This window comes from Staurois parvus, unplaced genomic scaffold, assembly GCF_062004578.1.
Source record: "Staurois parvus isolate SC_StPar_1 unplaced genomic scaffold, SC_StPar_1.0 ptg000513l, whole genome shotgun sequence".
NCBI lineage: Eukaryota > Metazoa > Chordata > Amphibia > Anura > Ranidae > Staurois > Staurois parvus.
The window spans coordinates 3,979,984-4,001,766 of NW_028318309.1; the positions used below are offsets into that span (position 1 = coordinate 3,979,984).

At 39.9% G+C, this 21,783-nt stretch overlaps 1 protein-coding gene across 1 annotated transcript in view; it reads right to left on the bottom strand.

Annotated features, from left to right (window-relative positions):
• Nucleotides 1–12,116: 12,116 nt before the first annotated feature.
• The window catches only part of LOC149451858 (stAR-related lipid transfer protein 6-like), a 45,263-nt gene continuing 35,596 nt past the window's right edge, over nucleotides 12,117–21,783 (bottom strand). Inside the window, exons 6-7 of the mRNA XM_089690097.1 lie at nucleotides 17,139–17,232; nucleotides 12,117–12,421 (exon numbers count right to left, since the gene is read on the bottom strand). Of these exons, the coding sequence (XP_089546223.1) occupies nucleotides 12,265–12,421; nucleotides 17,139–17,232 (251 nt within the window). The 3' untranslated portion in view covers nucleotides 12,117–12,264. The remainder of the gene's footprint in view (nucleotides 12,422–17,138; nucleotides 17,233–21,783) is intronic.

Genomic DNA, 21,783 nt, shown 5'->3' on the forward strand with positions numbered 1-21,783 from the left:
GGCCCGGACTGGTCATTGGTCACTATGGGCATTTGCCCAGTGGCCCAGGGCTGCCTGCATAGGAGGGGCGGCACATAGAGGAACCTGGCCGTGCATTTCTTTCTTTCCTTTCCCTTTTTTCTCTTTCTTTTTCTCTCTCTTTTTCTGTATTTCTTTTTCTCTCTCTTTCTATCTGTTTCTCTCTCTATTTGTTTCTCTCTCTTTCTTTCTTTCTTTTTCTCTCTCTATCTATCTTTTTCTCTCTTTCTCTTTCTTTTTCTTTCTCTCTCTATCTTTCTTTTTCTCTCTTTCTTTTCTCTTTCTTTCATTCCCTCCTTCCTTCTTTTCCTCTTTTTGACCTCTTTCCTTCTTTTCCCTCCTTCTTGCCTTTCCTCTTTCTTTACTTCCTTCTTTCCTTCCTTCTGTCCCTCCGTTCTTCTTTCCCTTCCTTCTTTCCCTCCTCCTTTCTCTCCTTCTTTCCCACTGTCCTTCTTTCCCCTCCTTCCTTCCCTCTTTCCTCTTACCTCCTTCCTTCTTTCCCTCCTTCCTTCTTTTTCCCCCCCTTCCTTTCTTTACCTCCATACTCTCTCTCTCTCTCGTTTCTCTCCTTTCTTTTCCTCTTTTTTCCTTCATTCTTTCCCTCTTTTTCTCCTCTTTCCTTCTTTCCCTCCTACTTTCCTTCTTTCCCTCCATCCTTCTTTCCCCTCCTCTCTTCTTTCCCACCATCCCTCTTTCCCCTACTTCCTCCTTTCCCTCCTTCTTTCCCACCTTCCCTCTTTCCCCTCCTTCCTTCTTTTCCTCCATCCTTCTTACCTCCTTCCTTCCTTCTTTCCCTCCTCTTTCTTTCTTTTCCCTCCTTCCTTCTTTCCATCCTCCCTTCTTTCCCTTCCTCCCTTATTGTAAAAAAAAAAATATATATATAAAATTGTAAAAAAATCACGTAAAAATAAAAACCTACTGACATTAATGGCAGAACTACCAGGGTTGCAAAGGTCGCTCTTGTGACCGTGCCCTGGCATTCCACCACTGGGCTCTGAGAAAAGGGTCCCGGGGCTTGGGTCTGCTCAGTCTTAAATGCACGGGCCTATTTTTTGTCCTAATCTGGGCCTGCTCACAATTAACAGCAGCTGTTGTCAGCCTATTGTGTGCACGCCTTCAGTTGACTGTTGGACTCCTCATTGGATCTGTCAGATAAGCCACCCAATGGTCAATCGAAGGAGCCTAATCAGGAGGCTGACAAAACTGCTAAAAATTGTGAGGCAACGAGTTAGTGTTGTCACCCTAAAACAGGAAGTGCTGTTACAGGCAATAATGATTTGCTTAAAGCAGAGCAAGTTTACTAATTTTAACATTTTTTAAATTATGTTATCCCTTTCTGTGCCTTATTTTCTTTTTTTAGGGCTCATTTACACCTGCTTTGCTCTCTGAAGGGTGATGTTGCCCTTTAGAGCATTAGACAGGTAGGGAGGTGACGTTGTATTGCCTCCTTAACACCAGCTTTGGCACCCTAAATACTGGACAATTGTGCCACAACCAGGTGCAGTTGCAGTGTGGCCCCAATCATTTGAATGGATTGCGCTCAGCAGGTGGTACCGCCCACATAGTGTGAGAGTGGGTATAATTCCTGCCATGGATGTGAAACAAAGCATCATGGCCGTGTCATTTATACACCCTTGACTGCAGCCTCTGCAGCACAAGGGGGAATGGTAAAACCCCATTGTTGAGACGTGTTATTATTGCTCCTTAAAGGGATAGTTCACCTTTACCAAAAAACTGCCTCTGCAGATAAGGGGTGTCTGTAGATAAAAACAAACTGTTCAGCTCTGGCTAACGTTGAATAATGCCCTTGCTATAGGTGTAGGCCATTTATGTACCTCATGAAGCCTGACTGGAATACTCCCAGGAAGTTGCCAAGTACTTCCAGGATGTTGCTAAGTGAGGCCTAGTCATTACTGCTCCCCCCACCATCACAGGAGTGAGCTTTTTCTCTGATTCAGACCCCCTCACATGCTCTCTCTCTCTCCCCTGATTTATCAGCATGTGAGAGCTCACTCCTGTGATGGAGGAGGTGAGCAGTAATGACTAGGCCTCACTTAGCAACTTCCTAGGAGTATTCCAGTCAGGCTTCATGAGGTACATAAATGGCCTACACCTATAGCAAGGATATTATTCAACTTTAGTCAGAGCTGCACAGTTTTTTTTATCGACAGACGCCCCTTATCTGCACAGGCAGGTTGTTTGGTAAAGGTGAACTATCCCTTTAAGGAGCAATAAAAACATGTCTCAACCGTGGGGTTTTACCTCCAACCTCCCCATCGCAAATGTAAACGTATCCTGTTTTATTTATTTATGTGCTGCACGGCAGCACTTCCAGGTTTCAGGTCTAGGCCTGACCCCGCTTCCTCATGTGATATCTATGTTATGGCTTTCCCAGGAGGTAGTGTGTTACTAAGCTACCACAGGTGCAGCGTATGTGCGCATGCGTGGTAGATTTGTGCGTATGCAAACGCTGCTGGGTGGTATAGAGGCAATCTACCAACAGCTGGTAGTGTTGTGCGCACATGCAGACATCCCCCTGTACATGCACATATGCGCCTCTGGTCACTGCCAGGTTCTAGATACCCAGAAGACAAACACTGGAGGGACACATGCACATGATGGCGGTTCTGAATTCATTCAGCGGTGTAGTTCTGTTTTAAAAACTCTGTAGAGTGAGACATACAGATTAATAGATGAAGTCTTCATTTACACAGGCAGTAAGGCCTTGAGCTCCGGAAGGTTTTGCCTCCTTCATGGTCAGGCCATGTTTTGTTATTCGGCACTGCACTACTTTAACTGGCAATTACGCGGTCATTCAACGCTGTACGCAAATAAAATTTTTTATAATTTTTTCACACAAATAGAACTTTCTTTTGGTGGTGTTTAACCTTTTCAATACCTTCCTGTCCAGGCCATTTTTCACGTTTCAGCACTCTCACACTTTGAATGACAATTGCGCGGTCATACAACATTGTACACAAACTAAAATTTTATCATTTTCTTCACACAACTAGAGCTTTCTTTTGGTGGTATTTAATCATCGCTGGGGTTTTTATTTTTTGCTAAATTAACAAAAAAAGACCAAAAATGTTGAAAAAAAAACACATTTTTCTTTGTTTCTGTTATAAAAGTTTACAAATAAATAATTGTTCTTCATAAATTTAGGCCAAGATGTATTCTGCTACATGTCTTTGGTGAAAATAACCCAAATTAGGATGTATTATTTAGTTTGTAGGAAAGTTATAGAGTTCACAAACTATGGTATAGATCTGAATATTGATCAATCCTGAAGTACTGACAGCCAATCTAATTTCTTGAGGTCCAAGAATGTCAGAACAGTACAGATATCCCCAAATGACCCCTTTTTGCAGAGTAGACAGTCCGACGTACTTCATAAGAGGAATGGCGAGTTTTTTGAAGTTGTATTTTTTTTGTCATAATTTTTCGGAAAATTAAAAAATTAAAAAAATTATTTTCACTATTTTTTTTTTACATACTGTCACCAGTGCAGTACAGCATCATCATATAACTGGCATGGCGGTGAACAGGGACACTGACTGGTGACAGTATGAAAAAAAATATATATATTTTTTTTATTTTTTTATTATTTTTAATTTTTTATTACATTTTTTTTAAGATTTTTTTTCATATTTTACTATGACCAAAGTAGTACAATGTTACCATAGTAACATTGTACTACTTTGGGGAAGTGATCAGTATTTTTTTTTTTTACACAATTTGCTTATAGCAAATAATTACTTTGCTATAAGCAAGCATTTACCTGAATGAAATCGATTCATTCAGGGTTTTTTTTTTTTTTTGTGCTTAGCTGTGATTTGGTCCATTCACAGCTAGGCACTAGTATACAATGGATGGCATGAATGAAGCCATCCATTGTATACAACTGTCATGTGACCTGCTGTGACTGGTCACAGCAGGTCACATGGTACCAGCAACGGGGGCCGGTACTCAGATCGCGCCGCTGCGCGGCTCTGCATTAGCGCAAACTGCGCATGTGCGGGAGCACACCAAATGGCGTGCACCCGGAATGCCGAAGCACTTTTGAAGCTGCCAAACGGCCATTGGCCGGGTGGCTAATGGTTAATCACCATTGTTTTTTTTTTTATTTTTTGCAGTATAATTGAAAAAAGACTGAAAATTTTGGAAAAAAAACCCCAATATTTTCTACTTTCTGTCATAAAACATATCAAATAAAATCTAATTTATTCATAAATTTAGGCCAAAATGTATTCTGTTACATGTCTTGGGTACAAAAAACCCCAATAAGTGTACATTGATATGTTTGTGTGAAAGTTATAGCGTCTACAAACTATGGGATATGTATTTGATCCTGAAGTACTGACGGACTATCACATTTCTTCAGGCCCTAAAATGCCAGGACAGTGAAAATACCCCCAAAATGACAGTCTAAGGTATTTAGTAAGAGGCATGAGGTGAGTTTTTTTAAGCTGTCATTTTTTTTTGTCACAATTGTTTTGAAAATGAAGAAATTGAATAAAATAAAAAAAATTTCAAAATGTTTTTGAAAATGAACAAATTAAACAACATTTTTATTTTTTTCACAATTTTTTTTAACATACTGTCACCAATGCAGTACAGTGTCCTCATATGACTGATGTGACGGTGATCAGGGAATGGTGACAGTATTTAAAAAATAAATAAATAATTATTTAATTTCTTAAACATTTTTTTTTCATTTTTAATATTTTTTTACTATTTTGTTTACATACTTTCATCAACGTAGATCAGGGTTACCACAGTAACATTGTACTACTCTGGTATGCTATTAGCCCTGAGGAAGTCACGTGACTCGTGACATAACGCATAAGATGGAAGGGTGGTGACATCATCCCGGTACGGACGGCAGCCACCATCTTGTTACTCCGTATCTCATACACCCTATACTGTTTTGAAAAACAGTGATTGTCTGTTGGGTCTGCAGACTCATTTTTATCTTGATTTTGGAGGAGGAGATTTAAAGCTATACACCCTTAAGGATACCGTGATTACTGATTGCTGTGTATGCCATGGAGAGAAAAATCTTCGTTTGTCTTATCAGTGAGATCCAGTTGGTTGGGGATCATCCCCCTGCATTTGTGCTGTGTGACTCCTTGCGGGTCGCAATCCGAAGGTGAGTGCGCACGCTATGCGGTGAAGGATCGTCCCTCTGTCGTGGTCACTGTTGGTTCACGTTTTTTGAAGATACACACAATATTTGTTTTTGTTGGACTTTTTTCTATTTTGGGACTTTGTGTTTTTTTGGACTGTGGTTCTGGACTTTTTTTTCGTCCATTTATGGGGACGTATTATTTATTTTTATTTTTTGTCATTGGTTGCATTGCCCTTTGTGATGATTTATCCACTTCACATTTATGTTGTTTCACTATTTGGCCACATTTCATCTTTGTTGCCACATTTTTGATGCCACTTTTATATTGTTATTGATTTATTCATTCACTGCACATTTGATATTTGGCCACGTTCATCTTTGTTGCCACGTTTTGATGCCACTTTTATATGGTCATTGATTTATGGTCACTGCACACTTGATACTTTTCATTCTATTTTTTCTGGCCAAGTTTCTCTCTCTCTCTCTCTCTCTATATATATATATATATATATATATATATATATACAGTTGTGACCAAAATTATTCAACCCCCAATGCTGTAAAGGGGTTTAGGGACTATAGTGTACATTTGGAATTGTATTCAGAATCAAATCCTACAAGGACGTTGTAACTACCCAAATGCAACTAAAATGACATCAATTGTTTATGTAATACAGTAGTAAATGGTTCTTATGTGGTTTCTTCATTGCCACAATTATTCAACCCCTTAAAGACTACCACTCTGAAGAACAGAGGTTCATACAGGTGCTTTCCATCAGGTATTGAAAACACCTGTGGATGTCACCGAGCAGCAATCAAGCATAATAAGCACCAATTAGGCAGCTTTAAAATGACTGTGATACTCAGCTCCTTCTAGACATTTACTGGTGTGGTTACAAACATGGTGAAGGCAAGAGAATGGTCCAGGAAGACAAGAGAAGAGGTGATTTCTCTTCACAGGAAGGGCAATGGCTATAAGAAGATTGCAAAGATGTTAAACATACCAAGAGACACCTTAGGAAGCATCATTCGCAAATTCAAGGCAAAGGGCACTGTTGAAACGCTACCTGGTCGTGGCAGAAAGAAGATGCTGACTTCGACTGCTGTGCGCTACCTGAAGCGTAGAGTGGAGAGAAGTCCCCGTGTGACTGCTGAGGAACTGAGAAAAGATTTGTCAGATGTGGGTACAGAAGTTTCAGCCCAGACAATAAGACGCACACTGCGTAATGAAGGCCTCCGTGCCAGAACTCCCAGGCGTACCCCCTTGCTGTCTCCAAAGAATAAGAAGAGTCGACTGCAGTATGCCAAAAGCCATGTGGACAAACCACAAAAGTTGTGGGATAGTGTTCTGTGGACTGATGAAACAAAATTAGAACTGTTTGGGCCCATGGATCAACGCTATGTTTGGAGGAGGAAGAACAAGGCCTATGATGAAAAGAACACCTTGCCTACTGTGAAGCATGGTGGAGGGTCAATCATGCTTTGGGGCTGTTTTGCTTCTGCAGGTACAGGGAAGCTTCAGCGTGTGCAAGGTACCATGAATTCTCTTCAGTACCAGGAGATATTGGATGGAAACGTGATGCAGTCCGTCACACACCTGAGGCTTGGGAGACGTTGGACCTTTCAACAGGACAATGATCCCAAGCATACCTCCAAGTCCACTAGAGCATGGTTGCAGAGGAAAGGCTGGAACATTTTGGAGTGGCCATCGCAGTCACCAGACTTAAATCCGATTGAGAACCTCTGGTGGGACTTAAAGAAAGCAGTTGCAGTGCGCAAGCCTAAGAATGTGACTGAACTGGAGGCCTTTGCCCATGAAGAATGGGCGAAGATACCCGTAGATCGCTGCAAGACACTTGTGTCAAGCTATGCTTCACGTTTAAAAGCTGTTATAACTGTAAAAGGATGCTGTACTAAGTACTAAGATTGAATGTCACTTGGGGGTTGAATAAAACTGATAATGCTGTGAGCACAGAAAAGACATTTGTGGTTATTTCATTATAACTGTTATGTTATATTTGTCTGACCTACAAGTGCCTCTTTAATGTAAATGTAAGCAAGATGACTGAATGATCAAAAGCAATGTCAAACTGGCCAAAACACTCAATTTCAGTGGGGGTTGAATAATTTTGGTCACAACTGTATATATATATATATAAATATGGCCAAAATTGTAGCATTTCAAATATATGTCAATATATTTGGGAAGAATATTTTTAAAATATATTTCAAATATATTGCTCTTCCATACGGGTGCCTTCAGGTCTTACGTGGGGCCGGCTCCTTCCCTGCTTCCCAAGCTGTCCTCTCTTAATAGGACAATGAGGCTGAGAGACTGGAAGTTGTTGTGCTGCGTAGGCCTTTTTTATAGCTTTTATGAGCCATGATGCTATAATGCAAGATGATGCCACTTGCCCCTTTCTGAGACTGTGAGGAGTTACCAGGAGATTGTCTGACTTCCTAAATGAATTGGTGGCCGCCAGATAAGCCTTGATGCTTTGCCCAATGTCCAATTTATGTAACGTCTCTTGCTCACTAAAGAATGATGGTAGTATAATTTCTTGATTAAAGTGTAATGAAGTGGCTACTTTAGGAATGAAATGGTCCGAGGGTCTCAGAATTACTCTGTCAGGATAAAAGATGAGATGGGGCTCTTTGATGACTAGTGCTTGTATCTCCGAAACTCTTTTTGCTGAAGTTATGGCAATGAGAAAGCACACTTTCAAGTTTAAGTCCCACAATGAGGCTGACTCCAACGGATGAAAAGGGGAACGTGATAAGACCTCCAACACTATTGACAAATCCCAAGCGGGAAATATGGGCTTCCTTAGTGGTCTGATTTTCAGGCATGCTTTTATGAACTGGATGACAAGTGGATTCACGGCCCACTTTATTCCTGTCATGGCAGAGAGAGCTGAGATTTGGACCTTCATGGTACTTGCACTTAGACCTTTATTGAGCCCCATTTGAAGGAACTGAAGAATTTGTTCCACCTCAGAGGTTGACGAATCCCAAGACTGCTGTTGAGCAACTGAGAAGCTTTGCCATATCTTCCAATGCGTGTTGTTTTTGGTGCTTTTCCTAGTTTGGAGCAGAGTTTCCACCACCTCCTGAGAACAGCCATACTTTAAGAACCTTTGTCTTTCAGCTTCCAAGCCATATGGTGTAGCCTCTTCGGTGCTGGGTGCAGGAACTGACCCTGAGACAGAAGATCTGGGGTTACTACAAGACGTATCGGATCCTCCAAACTGAGCTGCAGAAGAGTCGTGAACCATGGCCCTCTTGACCAGAATGTAATTACCACTATCACTGTGCTCGTGGACCTTCTGAGCGTGGACAGGAACCTTGTGATTAGAGGTGTTGGGGGAAATATATGTCACAGGCTGAACCTCCATGGGTGGTGGAGGCAGTCTACCCCCTCTGCCAAGGAGTATGGCACTCTCGCCAGGAATCTCTGGCACTTGGTGTTTGCCGGAGTTGCTGCTAGGTCTATTTCTGGGATGCCCCATCTTCGGATTAGGAGAGAGAACACTTGAGGATTCAGTGACCACTCGTTGTTTGACAAGAAATTCCATCTCAAAGTGTCAGCTAAATGATACTCTGTCGCTGGAACATAAACTGATCTTAAATCTGTCAGATGTATTTGAGCCCACTTCAGGATAGGACGGACTTCTTCCAGTAACATTGAACTCCTGGTACCCCCTGCCTCTGAATATAGGCTACTGTGAATCTGTTGTCCAGACGCAGGAGTACACTCTTACCCAAGGCTTGAAAGGCTGCTCTGAGTTCCAAGATGTTCGAGACTCACCCCTGGGGTTTGAAAGCCCAGTGTCCCTGGGCTGCTTGATTCTGTTTATGCGCCCCCCAGCCTTCCAAACTGGCATCCAATGTGACTACCCCTGGCTGAGGAGGAACAATCAGGCGAGGCTTCATCAAGTTGCAAGTCCACCACCCCAGTGATTGTTTCACCTTGTTCGGAATGATAATTGATTGATCCACCGACACTCTGTCCCACTGTGTGAGGAAAGCATTCTGAAATGTTTTTGTGTGCCACTGAGCCCACTGAATCATAGGGAACATGTCAGTCATCAAACCCAAAATGCTGAGGTAAGTCCGGGCTGGCATGGAAGTTACCACCAGAGCCTATTTCACTTTGTGGACCAGTGGGTCCACTTTTTCCTGTGGCAGCTGAACCACATTGGCTTGGGTGTCCAGCAGAGCACCCAGGAAGACCATCTTCTGAGTAGGGTGTAGACTGCTCTTCTTCCAATTTATCAGCCACCCGAAGTGTTGCAAAGTGTAAATCAGCAGCTCCCGATGTTGAACAAGAGTATTCCTATTGCTGGCCAGTAGGAGTATGTCATCTAGAAAATGATGGACTCTCAGTCCCCTTTCTCTCAGGAGTGCAATTACTGGCAGTAGGACTTTCGTAAAAGGTTCTGGGGGCTGTAGATATTCCGAAGGGCAAGCTTTAAAACTGAAAATGCTGGGGATTGATGGAGATACTTTTGGAAGGCCGGATGAATGGGTATATGAAGATATGCGTCCGATAAATCTATGGACAGCATCCAGTCTCCTAGATTTATCGCAAGCTGGATAGACTGAAGACTTTCCATCTTGAAGGATTCCAGATGTATTCTTCTGTTGAGGCCCTTCATGACTAATACTGGACAAAAGATTGCCAGATTTCTTTTTTACCAGGAATAAGGGTGAGTAGAACCTCTTTCCTTGTTGAGAGGGTGGAACCTCCATTATTGCACGTTTTTGAAGTAGCTCCAATATGTATTTGGTTAGGATTTTTTTCTTCCCCAGGTCTGAAGGAAGTCTGGTCGCTTGAAAATGGTTGCTTGGGAAGTTCCCTTTGAACTGCCAGTGATGACCCATCAAAATGGTGGAAACTGCCCATGGATCTGCTATATGGTCTGCCCAAACCTGTGCATAAACCTGAGTCTGGCTCCAACAGACACAGGCTGAACAGACACACTTTCTAAAGGACTTCTGCTGGTCCCCCACCGAAGACAATTTTGGCCTCTGAAGCTCTAAAAGGGAAGATTGTCCTCCTTTCCATGTTCTTTTAAACTCCCTCCCCAGTCTGTAGGATCTTGCTTCCCTGTACTTATCCAGAAAGTTTTGTTTATAAGAAGCCCTTTGCGGTCCGGGCTTCTTATCTGATGGAATCAGGCCTGACTTCCCACCAGTAACTTTGGAGATGGCCAAGTCAAGCTTGGAGACAAATAAGTTAACCCCGTCATAAGGTATTTTGCACCAGTTGGTCTTTGATGCAGCGTCTGCCGTCCAGGGCTTCAACCATAGAGCCCTCCTAGCAACAAGAGAGGATAGCATTGCTCTCGCAGAAGATCTGACCACATCTATGGATGCTTCCGCCACAAAGTCCCCAGCTAATTTAAGCTCCTGAAGAGCTGGTACAAACTTTTCTTGATCCGCTCCTTCCACTAATGATTTTTCAATGTTGGATGTCCAGCTGGATACCACCTTTCCTACCGCTGCCAGAGTAATGGCCGGTCTGCAGGCACCACCTGCTGCTGTGTATGTACGCTTCAGGTCAAGATCTAGTCTGTGGTCTAACACATCTCTGAATGTAACCGCATCCTCCATTTGTAGCATTACATGCCTGGCTAAACGCACCAAGGATGTGTCAAAGACTGGAGCAGAGATTAATGGATTCACCGTGGGCTCCTTTAAAGGGTACAATTTTTCCAATCTGCTGTTGAGACTTATCTTCTTGTCCGTCTTTTGCCATTCATCCTGAATGAGCTCATCCAGCTCACCAATAAAAGGAAAGACCTCAGGCTCCTTTTTAAGGTTTGGTAAATATCTTCTGGTCTTATGAGGCATTTATTTCGCCTCCTCCCAACCAATCACCTCCTTGACTGACTTGGCAAATGGTTCAACCAAGGTGAAGTCAAATCCTGTAGAGCCTTCTATATCTTCACTCTCTGATGAGCTATCTGATTTTTGGGGGATGTGGGGGGCCGCATCAGTGCTCTGAGCTGCTGAGTCTAAAGCAGTGGTTGATGCCTTCAAAATTGACTCTCTGACAGACTCCCTGATCAGATCCGTCACTTCTGGAGAGGAGAACCGCTACAACGCATTTTGAAGCTTACTTGAAGCTTGATTAGCGCTACTTATCTTACCCCTGAGATCATCAGACTGGGGTTTCCTCCATCTAGCTCATTTAGAGGCTGCACAGGATGGGACTTCCACCCAGGAGAGGCTTAACCTGGTTGGGGCGAATGTCATAAGGGGTACTGTGCGCTCCATCCGGTCCTACACACGAGGACATAAAGGAGAATGATGTGGTGTGTCCTGGCTAAAGAACTTATAGCTAACCGGTCCTATTAAATTGTGCGGGCGGAGCCACAACCCAGTGTATGCTGCCATCATGCGCCAGAAAAATGAATTGTTTATGTCAGATATAAGAGGAGAATGAGCAGACTGGTTCAAAATGATGGAAAGACAACAGTAACTCATGTCCAAAATCTCATAGGAATGTTTCCAACACCTTGTTGAATCTATGCAATGGCAAATCCAACCCGGTACTAGCAAGATGTACCTAGCAAAGTGGCTAGTGAGTGTATAGAAGCTGTATTGCCTGCCAATAGATTTGTATTGCTGCCCATGCAATCCCAAGATATACACAGCACTGCCACATGGCACCATTTTGTCTGGTGGGGGAAAAAAACTGTTGCAGATTCACTTACAGGTCATTTTTCCAACTCCACCCTGTGACTGGACAGTAAAAGGAGAAGCAGCCGGCCGATGGGCTCATCTGTTTGCTCTATCCCCTTTGTGGCACACTCCTTGCACTTCAGCACAACTAATTGACTCCTTGTGCTGTTTCTCCTTCTTCCAGTGTGAGCTCTGATGTACAGGAACAAGAGACTGATACCTGGTCAGATTCAGGTAACTTCACCACTTACATTAAAAAAAAATTAATCTAATAATGTATTATTGAATAAAGAGCTGTGTAATTTTTGTCTTTATATCTGCTGGAGTTCAGCTTCCCAGAACTAATTTGGTAGTACATGAGAATTTTGTCAGATATCTTAGCATCTTCACTGTCCTCCCAGGAAGGGCGAGCCAGCATTACATTTTTAAATAGTGTTTTGGAAAACATTTTTAATTCCTTCCCGAGCATTTATAAGGAGGCCTACAACGTTGTTGGGTAATGCCGACTCCACCACAGATCGTGGTATCAAACCACCAAGTTGAGGCTGGATGTAGACCACAAGCTTGGAATGTGCTGGGTTCCTGCATTAAACAAAAGAAGGATAAAACATAATTATTATTATTATATACAGGATTTATATAACGCCAACAGTTTGTGCAGCGCTTTACAAAATCAAGGCAGACATTACAGTTACAAGACAATTTGGTAAAAGTGGAATCAGAGGGCCCTGCTCATTAGAGCTTCCAATCTAAGAGGGAGGGTCAAGTGATACAAAAGTTAATAGCTGTGGGAGATGAGCTGATGGAGAAAGTAAAAATGCAGTGTTTCAGTTAGAAGCAGAGCACAGTCTGTTTGATATTTTGTTATCAAACAGACTGTGTTAGTGATGTAGCTGGGGGCCAATCTGGAGATGGCTTTGTAAATTGTTGTTAGTACTTTGAATTGTATTAATTGGGTGAGTCGAAGCCAGTGGAATGATTGGCAGAGAGGGGTACTAGATACTGAACAGCTGGTTAAAAAGGGGCATATTGCAGAGGTTGAGGCAGCATGATTTGGACAGGGGTTGGATGTGGGCCTGAAAGGACAGTTACCCCTAGCACCCTAGCATGTTGGGATGGGTTGATAGTTGTGCCATTGATCTTGACAGATAAATCAGGGGAAGAGGCATGTGGGGGAGGAAATATTATGAGCTCAGTTTTGGATAGATTTTGTTTGAGGAAGTGGTGTGACATCCAGTCTGATATGTCTGTTAGTAAATCAGTGATTTGTGAGGAAACTGATGGGGTTAGCTGAGGGGTAGAGATATAGATTTGTGTGTGATCAGCATAGAAATGGTATTGGAAATCATAGGAAGCTATCAGCTGACTCAGGGAAGAGGTGTAGATTGTGAATAGGAGAGGTCCAAGGACAGAACCTTGGGGGACCCCAATGGTAAAAGTAATAGGAGAGGAGGAAGTAGAGTTGTCAGTGACACTGAAGGTGCAGTGAGATAGTTAATATTTTAACCAATAGAGAGTACAGTCATGGAGACCAAGGAAATAGAGTTGTTTGAGGAGGAGGGGGTGGTCAACTGTATCAAAGGCAGCGGAGAAGTCCAGAAGTAAGAGTATGGAATAGTGACCGTTGGTTTTAGCTGTTAGCAAGTCATTTCTGAGTTTTAGGAGAGCAGTTTCTGTGGAGTGTTGTGGGCGAAATCCAGACTGAAGGGGATCAAGAAGGTTATTCTTAATAAGGTGTCAGCTCAGCCAGTTGTAGACTAGACATTCAAGGTGTGTAAGGTGAGATATCTTTACAGTGGAGATCTCATCACAAATTATATCAATCTTATTTTTTAAGTGACTAGCGATCTCCTGGGTAGTGAGTGAGTTAGCGGGTGGAGTTAATAAAGGACAAAGTAGAGAGTTAAAGATAGAAGAGAGTTGACATGGAGGGTGTTAATGAGAGTGATAAAATAGGTCTGTCTGGCAGTGTGGAGACAAGAATTGTATTTTTGAAGGGCAGATTTATATTAGTCGAAGTCTTGCTGGGACTTATTCTTACAACATAAACGCTCAAGAGCGCAGCTACTTTTTTTGAGGCATCTGATATTGTCTGTTTGCAAGGGTTGTAGCAGTCAGGGCCTGATTCTGTGTGTAGTGAGAGGGGGCAATGTGACCAGAGTGGATGACAGAGAACTGTTGTAGAAAAAAATGGCCAGGTTGGGGAAGGACAGGGCTGAGATTTTGTCATAGAGACAATCTGTTGCAGAAAAAAAGAAGTGAATGTTTAAGATAGTGAAGGTTTCTATGGGTAATTGTTAGGAAGTTGGAAGCCAAGGAGGAGGAAGACAAGGAGGAGGAAGACAAGGAGAGAGTGAAGCTAACATACTAGTGATTAGAGAGAGGAAAAGGAAAGTTGGTGAGGTTGCAAGGAGTGCATAGGTAGGAGAATACAAGGTCGAGGCAGCTGCCATCAGAGTGAGTAGAAGCATGTTTCCATAGTTTTAGGTCAAAAGATGAGGTTAGGCTCTGAAGTTTTGAAGTAGCAGGAGTGCTAAGATTAACAAGAATGTTGAAGTCACCGAAAATGATTGTGGGAGTTTCAGAAGAGAGAAAGTGCGGCAGCCAGGCAGAGAAGTCATCAAGGAAGTTTGATACCAGTCCAGGAGTCTGATAGATCACAGCAATTCTCAAAGAAACTGGAGAGAATAGATGAATACAGTGAGCTTCAAATGAGGAGAGAGACATAAGAAAATTCCGCATTTGGTGTCATTGAGCGGCCATTTTTGTGGGTCAGTATGTTTTATTTTATTTTCCATTTGGTGAGAGTACATGCAATGGACATATACAAAATCAAGCACAGATGCATGGAGTAAAAGTAAAGAGACATCATCATCTCCCAGAAGGAAGTCATATGAGGGGGAATCCACCAATCTGTACAGGACATAGTCAATAAAATTGGGAATACTAAGCATATCACATCAAAAATAGCTGTACACTATGTTCCCCCCTTGTCTGCATGGGAATTACCATGAATCGCTTAGGTCGATTACCCAACTGGATTACATTCTATTTTGAAATAATGTTATGTATTGGAGATACATGATATAATTTCAAAATAGAATGTAACCAAGTTGGTTTTTGAGCTTAATGAGTCATGGTAATTGCCATTCAGACAAGGGGGGACAAGGCATATGGCTAATTTGGATGTGAAACGTCTCTAGCAGTTCCCAATTTGGACTCCCACTCTAGTGCCTACCTATCAGGGAGATCCCGACAAAGGAACTCTACAGCAAGAGACTATGAATGCTGCATTTGCTGACCTCTTCTTCTGGAATTGCTAGGCCTAGACCTCTTAAGATGTTCCTAATTTTAATGACTATGACTTGTACAGATTGGTGGATTCCCCCTCTAGCAACTACCTATCAGGCAGATAGTAACTACCTATCAGGGTGATCCTGAAAGAGGAACCCTGCAGCGAGAAACTATAAAGGCTGCATTTGCTGACCTCTTCTTCTGGAATTGCTAGACCTAGACCTCGCTAGTTTTAATGACTATGTCTTGTACAGATTTGTGGATTTCTCCTCTAGTGACTATCTATCAGGGAGATAGTGACTGCCTATTGGGGAGATCCTGATAATGGAACCCTTTAGCGAGAGACTATAAAGGTTTCATTTGTTGCCCTCTCTGGAATTGCTAGTTGCCTGGTTGTTAAGCTCTTCCAATGGTTTCAGATGGGCAGCCATCATAATGATGGGTCAATGGGAATATGTGGAATCCAGGAAGGACCAGGCAAATTTTGGCACTACCAGGAAGTGCTGAAGTCATCAGAATGACCTAGCATTTGGGCATAATGAGGTGGAAGGAGCCTTGCTGTTGTCACCAAGAGAGGCAAAAAACAGTCCATGGGGCATCCCTAGTATTCCCCCAGTTCTGTGCATATTGCATGGTGAACCTATTTTATTAAATGGAACACCAATCTTGATGAAGGAGGGGGAAACCAGGGAGGGCAAAATATAATTAGAGTTAACATCTTTAAAACAATCCCTGTGATCCTGCCATGATGGTTTATTTTCAGGCACTTCCTGTTTTAAGGTGACAACACTTTGTTCCTGTCTCCCCAATGTCCGTCTTCTTTGCCACCCAGATGTCCAAAGGAAACTACAAGTGGCAATTGTAATGCACATTCCATATTGTTATCACCATCAGGAAACCCATCCCATCACTGACATGCATGTAGACAAGAGGCAAATGGGCTGCATGAGATGCAGAGGTGAGATGAAACAAAAGGTGAGGTGAAAAGAAGTATGCCATTTAAAAAAAAAAAAAAATTAAAAATGCAACTAATTATGATACACAGTGCTTTACATCTACTCAGGGCTTTTTTTTTTCTGAAAGAATAGGTGCAGGTATCCTTATCAGGGACTGACTGAGCTAGTCCGGATCTATAAAATAAGCCTACATGGAAGAAAATATATTCTAAATATATTTAAAAAATATTTTTCCAAAATATATTGACATATATTTGAAATACTACAATGTTGGCCGTATTCAATATATTTCTAAATATATTTCAATATATATATATATACTGTATATATATATATAGATACACTGTACGTTGAAATACGTTTTTATTACAAAATATATGAAAAATATTTTTAAAAATACATTTTCAAATATACTGTATGTCTTTAAAAATACATTTAATCTACATTTTTGGAATGCATTTACAAACATATGCAAAAATATATGTTAGAATGACTTTTTTAAATGTTAAAAAAAATCCGAAGAATATATTTAAAAAATATGTATTTGAAAAATATTTAGCATATATTTTGTAATATATCAAAACGCATTTCAACATGCAGTATATATATATATATATATATATATATATATATATATATATATATATATATTGAATACGGTCAAAATTGTAGTATTTCAGATATATGTCAATATATTTGGGGAGAATATTTTTAAAATATATTTCAAATATATTTTTCCTCCATGTGGAATGTTTGTAAATGCAGCCAGGGTAAATCTGTGGTTTGCCTGCACCTAAGTAGTCCCTCTGCCTAGTATCAGCTAATGCTCCTGACAGCCTAGTGCTAGCTAAGGATATAATTAAACATATGAATAGGATATAGGAGTCTCTTTGGCAGCAGCTACTTGGGGCTGCAAGCCATTATTTTGGGGTGCTTGCCTGCATGTCCAAGCACCCTTTGCCAGTACATAAGGTGTACCACCACGCTTTTGCTAAAAAAAAAAAAGGACACATTTTAACACAAGACCTGTATTTTTATGGTGTACTTACTCAGGAAGCGGTGAACATATATATCCACACGGGTTATTGAAGCCTCGAATGCTTGAGGAATCCACTGGACATTTTTCATAGTCAATACTTATAGCTGAATGGAATATAAATAAGAGCTTATTAAAAATATTGAACATTTTTACTTGTTTGAGACTACAAGCAGCTATGCCAACACACATTGCACCGGCATGGTCAACTGTTGTCAGTATCAGCCAGTCCAGACTAATGATGAAATGGCTTTTTCTGATTTCACCGCACACTGTGAGCTTCTCACAATGTGCATTAAAAGCTGCAGCAAGACAGATAGAGCCCGCCCCATATCCTGGCTGGAGGAAATCCAGCATTATCTCGCCCAAACCTTGGAAAACCATGGCCCCAGGGCCAAATGTGGTCCTTTGACTGCCCCTGTCTGGTCCGAGATGCCTCCACTGTCAGGATGTCTCTCTGAGCCTGTCAGCTTCCTCACTGCTTTTACCAGCCTGCCCTACACCAACATTGTGACCATCAGATCAACAGAGGACATATCTTCACTACTGCTTCTAATAACGCTGAGTGTGCACATTATTTCATGTAGACATATGCGGTTTGAATCAAAATTCAAACAAATTATTCATTATTCTGAGATTCGTATGTATCCAAATTACAATAGTAACAAATTTAAACGAATCCGAAATAATGAAACTAAATTACGTCTGAAATTGAAAATTAATTTAAAAAAAAATCGAATTTGAATTTCAAAACAGGAATATAATAAATTATAATAGAATAGAAAAGAATAGAGAATAAAAGAATACAACAGAATAGAAGAGAATAAAAAAGAATAGAAAATAATAGAATAGGATATAAAATAAAAGAATAGAGTGAAACAGAATAGAATAGAAAATAAAATAGAATAGAAAATAAGGGAATAGAATAGAAAAAAATACAATAAAAATCAAAGAATAGAATAGAGTAAAACAGAACTGAATAGAATAGAAAATAAAAGAATAGAATAGCAAAACCAATAGAATAAAACAGAAAACATAAAACCATCTTCCGAAATACAAATTTCAAATAGAATAACATTTAATTTGAATAGAATAGATAAGAATAGAATAAAAAAAGAATAGAATAGAAATTGAAAGAATAGAACAGCAAAAACAATAGAATAAAATAGAAAGCATAAAACGTCTTCCGAAATACAAATTTCAAATAGAATAAAATTTAATTTGAATAGAATAGATTACATTGGAATAGAAAAGAATAGAATAAAAAAAAGATTAGAAAATAAAAGAATAGAATAGCAAAACCTATAGAATAGAAAGAATATAACCATCTTCCAAAATTTGAATTTCAAATAGAATAAGTTAAAATTCAAATAGAATAGATTAGAATAGAAAATAATAGAACAGAAAAAAATAACGGAGTAGAATAGAACAGAACAAAATATAACTATCTTCCAAAATTAAAATTTTTAATAGAATAGCATGGAAAATAATACACTAGAAAAGAACATAACAGAATAGAAAAGAATAGCATAGAAAATAAAAAAAATAAATAGAAAATTGAATAGAACAGAAATAATATAACCATCTTCCGAAATTCAAATTTTGAATAGAATAAAGACGAATTTAAATAGAATAGATTAGAATAGAAAATAATAGAATAAAACAATGGAACAGAAAACAACCAATAGAATGGAATAAAATAAAATAAGATAAAACAAAAAGAATATAACCATCTTCTGAAATTCAGGTTTTTGAATAGGATAAATTTAAATTCGAATAGAATAGATTACAAAAGAATAGAATAGGAAAGAATAGAATAGAAAAAAACAATAGAATAAAATAGATTCTAACCGTCTTCCGAAATTCTAATTTCAAATAGAATAAATTTTAATTTGAATGATCTCCATGTATAATACATAAGGGGGGATATGATCTCCATGTATAATACATAAGGGGGGATATGATCTCCATGTATAATACATAAGGGGGGATATGATCTGCATGTATAATACATAAGGGGGGATATGATCTCCATGTATAATACATAAGGGGGGATATGATCTCCACGTATAATACATAAGGGGGGATATGATCTCCACGTATAATACATAGGGGGGATATGATCTCCATGTATAATACATAAGGGGGGATATGATCTCCATGTATAATACATAAGGGGGGATATGATCTCCATGTATAATACATAAGGGGGGATATGATCTCCATGTATAATACATAAGGGGGATATGATCTCCATGTATAATACATAAGGGGGGATATGATCTCCATGTATAATACATAAGGGGGGATATGATCTGCATGTATAATACATAAGGGGGGATATGATCTGCATGTATAATACATAAGGGGGGATATGATCTCCATGTATAATATATAAGGGGGATATGATCTCCATGTATAATACATAAGGAGGGATATGATCTCCATGTATAATACATAAGGGGGGATATGATCTCCATGTATAATACATAAGGGGGGATATGATCTGCATGTATAATACATAAGGGGGGATATGATCTCCATGTATAATACATAAGGGGGGATATGATCTGCATGTATAATACATAAGGGGGGATATGATCTCCATGTATAATATATAAGGGGGATATGATCTCCATGTATAATACATAAGGAGGGATATGATCTCCATGTATAATACATAAGGGGGGATATGATCTCCATGTATAATACATAAGGGGGGATATGATCTCCATGTATAATACATAAGGGGGATATGATCTCCATGTATAATACATAAGGGGGATATGATCTGCATGTATAATACATAAGGGGGGATATGATCTCCATGTATAATACATAAGGGGGATATGATCTCCATGTATAATACATAAGGGGGATATGATCTCCATGTATAATATATAAGGGGGATATGATCTCCATGTATAATACATAAGGGGGGATATGATCTCCATGTATAATACATAAGGGGGGATATGATCTCCATGTATAATACATAAGGGGGGGATATGATCTTTATGTATAATACATAAGGGGGGATATGATCTCCATGTATAATACATAAGGGGGGATATGATCTACATGTATAATACATAAGGGGGGGTATAATCGCCATGTATAATACATAAGGGGGGATATGATCGCCATATATAATACATAAGGGGGAATATGATCACCATGTATAATACATAAGGGGAGATATGATCTCCATGTATAATACATAAGGGGGGATATGATCTCCATGTATAATACATAAGGGGGGATATGATCTCCATGTATAATACATAAGGGGGGATATGATCTCCATGTATAATACATAAGGGGGGGGGATATGATCTCCATGTATAATACATAAGGGGGACATGATCACCATGTATAATACATGAGGGGGGGGATATGATCTCCATGTATAATACATAAGGGGGATATGATCACCATGTATAATACATGAGGGGGGGGGGGGATATGATCTCCATGTATAATACATAAGGGGGGATATGATCACCATGTATAATACATAAGGGGGGGGATATGATCTCCATGTATAATACATAAGGGGGATATGATCACCATGTATAATACATGAGGGGGGATAGGATCTCCATGTATAATACATAAGGAGGGATAGGATCTCCATGTATAATACATAAGGGGGGATATGATCACCATGTATAATACATAAGGGGGTATATGATCGCCATGTATAATACATAAGGGGGGATATGATCTCCATGTATAATACATAAGGGGGGATATGATCTCCATGTATAATACATAAGGGGGATATGATCTCCATGTATAATACATAAGGGGGGTATGAGCGCCATGCATAATACATAAGGGGGATATGATCACCATGCATAATACATAAGGGGGGGATATGATCACCATGTATAATACATAAGGGGGGATATGATCTTCATGTATAATACATAAGAGGGGATATGATCTCCATGTATAATACATAAGGGGGATATGATCTCCATGTATAATACATAAGGGGGGATATGATCAACATGTATAATACATAAGGGGGGATATGATCACCATGTATAATACATAAGGGGGGATATGATCTCCATGTATAATACATAAGGGGGGGATATGATCACCATGTATAATACATAAGGGGGGATATGATCACCATGTATAATACATAAGGGGGATATGATCTCCATGTATAATACATAAAAGGGGGATATGATCACCATGTATAATACATAAGGGGGGATATGATCACCATGTATAATATATAAGGGGGATATGATCACCATGTATAATACATAAGGGGGGATATGATCTCCATGTATAATACATAAGGGGGGATATGATCACCATGTATAATACATAAGGGGGGGATATGATCTCCATGTATAATACATAGGGGGATATGATCACCATGTATAATACATAAGGGGGGATATGATCACCATGTATAATACATAAGGGGGGATATGATCTCCATGTATAATATATAATGGGGATATGATCTCCATGTATAATACATAAGGGGGGATATGATCACCATGTATAATACATAAGGGGGGATATGATCTCCATGTATAATACATAAGGGGGGATATGATCACCATGTATAATACATAAGGGGGGATATGATTTCCATGTACAATACATAAGGGGGGGATATGATCTCCATG